The sequence below is a fragment of the Colias eurytheme genome, chromosome 10 (assembly GCF_061535395.1).
Source record: "Colias eurytheme isolate Ceu_HAF_F1 chromosome 10, ilColEury1 Martin Lab GWU primary, whole genome shotgun sequence".
In the NCBI taxonomy this organism is placed as follows: Eukaryota; Metazoa; Arthropoda; class Insecta; order Lepidoptera; family Pieridae; genus Colias; species Colias eurytheme.
Genome location: NC_142989.1, coordinates 2,462,787 through 2,466,800, shown reverse-complemented (window position 1 = coordinate 2,466,800; position 4,014 = coordinate 2,462,787). Strand labels below are relative to the sequence as shown.

The 4,014-nt window shown below is 34.3% G+C and overlaps 1 protein-coding gene across 1 annotated transcript; it reads left to right on the top strand.

The window, feature by feature from the left end:
- The first annotated feature begins 249 nt into the window (after positions 1-249).
- On the top strand, positions 250-3,498 carry LOC149905041 (uncharacterized). Its single transcript, XM_090106137.1, has 5 exons — positions 250-1,037; positions 1,110-1,209; positions 2,127-2,231; positions 3,118-3,273; positions 3,445-3,498. The coding sequence occupies exons 1-5, from the start codon at positions 250-252 to the stop codon at positions 3,496-3,498; spliced, it is 1,203 nt and encodes a 400-aa protein (XP_089962263.1).
- The last annotated feature ends 516 nt before the right edge of the window (positions 3,499-4,014 follow it).

The window sequence follows — 4,014 nt, the reverse complement described above, 5'->3', positions numbered from 1 at the left end:
ATCATTCAAAATATTATTACAGTAAAGGCAAAAGAGTTGCTTTGTATATTGCAGAATAAAAAATATTTTCATTATCAGTTGCACGCGGCGCTGTAAATTATGTTACGTAATTTACGAAATAATTATTTCACAACATGTTTACGACAATGGAAAGCCATTATAAAGAAGTTCCTTTTAATTTTCTGCATACATAATTCAGGGACAGAAAATAAGTATGTTAACGGAACAAAATAATTCATTGCAAGCAAAATGGACGATCTTGGTGGACATATGGAAATCAGTTTTGATAAAATGTTTAAAATCATGGTATTTTCGATGTGGCTCAACAAATCACATCCAAAAGTACCTCGTAATCTTAAATGGATCGGTCAATTCGCATTAATGCATGGCATATTTTTCTTCACATATTGTTTGCTAATTTATAGCACAATATTTCACGATTTAAAAAATAAAGATATTTCGCAAGCGTGTGCAAATGGCATTCTCAGTGTGATATTCAATGTTGTGTCACTTCAATATGCAGTCATGGTGTGGCATCAAACCAAATTTCATGATATGATTGAGAAAATGAAGTTAGATTACAAACAGGCAGAAAAATTGCCCAAAGAGGAGTACGATATTGTGCTCCGTTACGCGAAGAAGGGTCGAACAATCGTTTATCTTTGGTTGAAAATAGTTATATGCGTGGCTAGCTTGTTTCCTATCAAATCGTTTACACTTATGTTGTATTATCATGTTATTGGAGAATTCAGATACGTACCCTTATATGATATTACGTACCCAGAGCCGGTGGAACTCAATAAAAATAATTTAGCCGTTTTTCTGGCGCTCTACGTGTTGTTTTTATTTTACGATTTTTATGCTTTGTTTATGTATTTAGCATTTTCGCCTTTGGGTCCTATTTTAATTCTGCATGTGTGTGGACAGTTGGAATTGTTAGAGAATAGGATTTTGAAAACATTTTCTAAGTGCAACAACACAGCAGAATCGATAAAAAATCTAAAAAGAGTTGCGATACATTTTGTTGAAATATACGGGTAGATATTTAAAATAAATATGATCATAAGTTGATGTTATGTAGATAGATGAAAATGAATGTATATTTTTAGCTTTGCGGCACGAATAAATAGTAGTCTACGAGTTTTTCATGAGCTTTTGTTTAAAGCTGGAGCTATCATTCTACCAATTACTTTTTATCAAATTATTGAGGTAAGCTTTTCTACGTAGGACATATTTTAAAATTATCACACAACATTTTGATTGTTATGTTTAATGAAGCGCTCTCCTTTCAATATTAGAATAGTCTGAGGACATTATAGGCGACGATAACTTAGCTGAGAACCGCCTTCAGAGTCTTACTCATCCGAAGAGTTGCCAGCCTTTCGGTATCCTATCGCTTACACTTCGGCGAATGCGCCACTGAACTGCACAGCATCATCCCTGCTTCCCCTTTTTTTCAACGGACATCCAGGCGCACTGCAGGCTACCATCCTTACTTGGTGGAAATGCCGACTGCTCGCACTTCTCGCTTTGCGTCGTCATTCTTAATGCGAACCGCCAAGGAGTGGAACTCCCTGCCAGCGTCTGTCTTTCCAGAAAAGTACAATATGGGTTCCTTCAAGAGGCGAATAAATAGGCATTTTCTAGGTAGACATGATTTACCACCATAGACCGCGTCACCGCTTTCCATCAGGTGGGACTGTGGTCAAATGTCTACCTATCCTAATGTAAAAAAAAAAAAAAAAAAACATATTTGAAATCCATACTAATATTATAAATGCGAAAGTAACTCTGTCTGTCTGTCTGTTACTCAATCACGCCTAAACTACTGAACCAATTTGCATGAAATTAGGTATGGAGATATTTTGATGCCCGAGAAAGGACATATGCTACTTTTTATTGCGAAATATGTACCACGGGCGAAGCCGGGGCGGACCGCTAGTATAAGAATATGTTGGTAGGTAAAATAAAACATTATATCAAGAGTGTATATGTATTAATAATAATCTTTCAGGCAATGGTAATGGTAATATGGAAACATTTAGAGAACGCTATGTTCAGAAATGCATCCATTGGGAACTCCGCAACTGTTACATATTAAAAGTTGATTTCTATTTGCATTTCAGACGGCTAAAAGGGGTCAAGTGAGCGTTGAATTCATATCAATTATATTTGGAGCAGTGGCTATCTGCAGTGTTCCTTGCTACTATAGTGATGTGCTTATGGAGAAGGTTTTATTCATTATTTTATTTATAAGACTGTTTAAAATAGTCCGCTCTAATCATGTTTTTCTTCCTTATAAGGTTCAAAGTGATTAAGGTAAAATAACGTAGAGCGGCATTTTAATTTCTTTCACGATTCTATACTTTGTTGATATTTAACCTCACCGCAACTATAACGTATAAGAAAATAGATGAAATCAGATTATATAGTTTCAAGGAGAGGCTAACCGTGCAGAATCGACATTTACAAGAACACGAACTTAATATAATACGATCTTGTGTACGATAACAGGACGCTGAAAGCCCAAATCCCAAGTCTTTATAATCTCGAATTTTCCAAAGTGTTTCTAATAACAGATAAACGCCAATCAGCCGCAATACAGCTTATCTGCACTTGGCGGCTTTGGTTCAGTAGGAAGTGTTATCAGCGCCAACAACTGAGGGCTTGTGGGTCAAATTGGGATTATGGGATTGTCTCTATATTAATTTAATTACTTTTGATGCTTACCTGAAAATGTAGAGAAAGAAACTTATATTAAAATAATAATTAATAAACATTTAGATAGTTTCTTATATTAGGTGCTTATGTATTTTTCCGATTAGCTAATAATTGCATTAAAATCTTGCTTTCTACCCGCCGTTTAACTAATGATGATGTGCCAAAAAATTTCACATCAAAATTCACATCGTTATGACATCCTCTAAAAATATTTTGTCTTTCTGAGAGCTCCAATCTGTCTATGGCAATCAATTCGATTAAATACCTCAAAACCTTCATTTTTGTGAAAATGTGTATATTGTATAATGTTTATATACCTTACCCTGTAGAGAGAGGTTATTTGAATCTGAGATTTGAATGATATTTTTAAGCCTGAAAAATTAAAAAATATTTTAGAGTGAAGACGTAAGAAGAGCCCTTTACTCATGTGGTTGGGAATCAAACTGGGATCCCGTGACGAGGTCGCTTCTCTTTCTCTTGCTGACCCGAGCGTCACGACCCGTGGCGATGCGGACTTTGTACCGAAATATCTGTCTCAACGTTTTGACTGATGTGAGCTTTATTAGACTTATATATTAAGCTCATTTTAGATTACTTTTTGGTTTTTGAAAATTACATTTGGCTGCCATGTTGCGTGCCTGTTTTCACTGTATGCTATTCATCCTAAAATTGATAAACGCTTATTGTATTCTAATTTATTAATTGCATTTATTTATATTTCAGATCTACCACCAGGCATACGCAATATTTAATCTTTTAAATGCTGTATGGCATTAAACTTTAAAAAGTATAAAGAAAATATTTCGCAATGTAGTCTGATGCTTATAAATTTTTGTCGGCATAGCAAATATCTTGACGGTGTTGTTTCTTGATATTAAATTAGTTACTAGCTTAAGTACACTTTTGAATAAATTGTTTGTAATAAAAATACCTACGTGTTTGTTTTTAATGACAAATAGAAAGAATATTTGTGATGAAAGGACCAAGGGCGTCGCCAGCCGATGGCGCAGGGGGGGGCAAGTTGACTTTACCTACTACAATTCATACTTTTCTCATTCTCTAATGAATGAGAAAAGTAGGTATGAATTGTAGGTTTTTTATTTAAAAAATTTTTTTTTCCTACGAAATTTGATGAAAACACCTTATTATGTCCCAAATACATATACTGTAATTTATTTGATTTAAAATATTTATTTTTTCGCCTTATACCAAAAAACAACCTAATTTTCAAACGAAAATTCTGACGTCAAAATATGAGTTTTTTGCAAAAAATTGGGGAGCCTTTTGTTCATT

Coding starts and splice junctions, on each gene's coding strand:
- LOC149905041 (XM_090106137.1), top strand. CDS start 250: ATGGACGATCTTGGTGGACATATGGAAATCAGTTTTGATAAAATGTTT. Junction 1,038..1,109: donor CATTTTGTTGAAATATACGG/GTAGATATTTAA, acceptor GTATATTTTTAG/CTTTGCGGCACGAATAAATA. Junction 3,274..3,444: donor GTCTCAACGTTTTGACTGAT/GTGAGCTTTATT, acceptor TTTATATTTCAG/ATCTACCACCAGGCATACGC.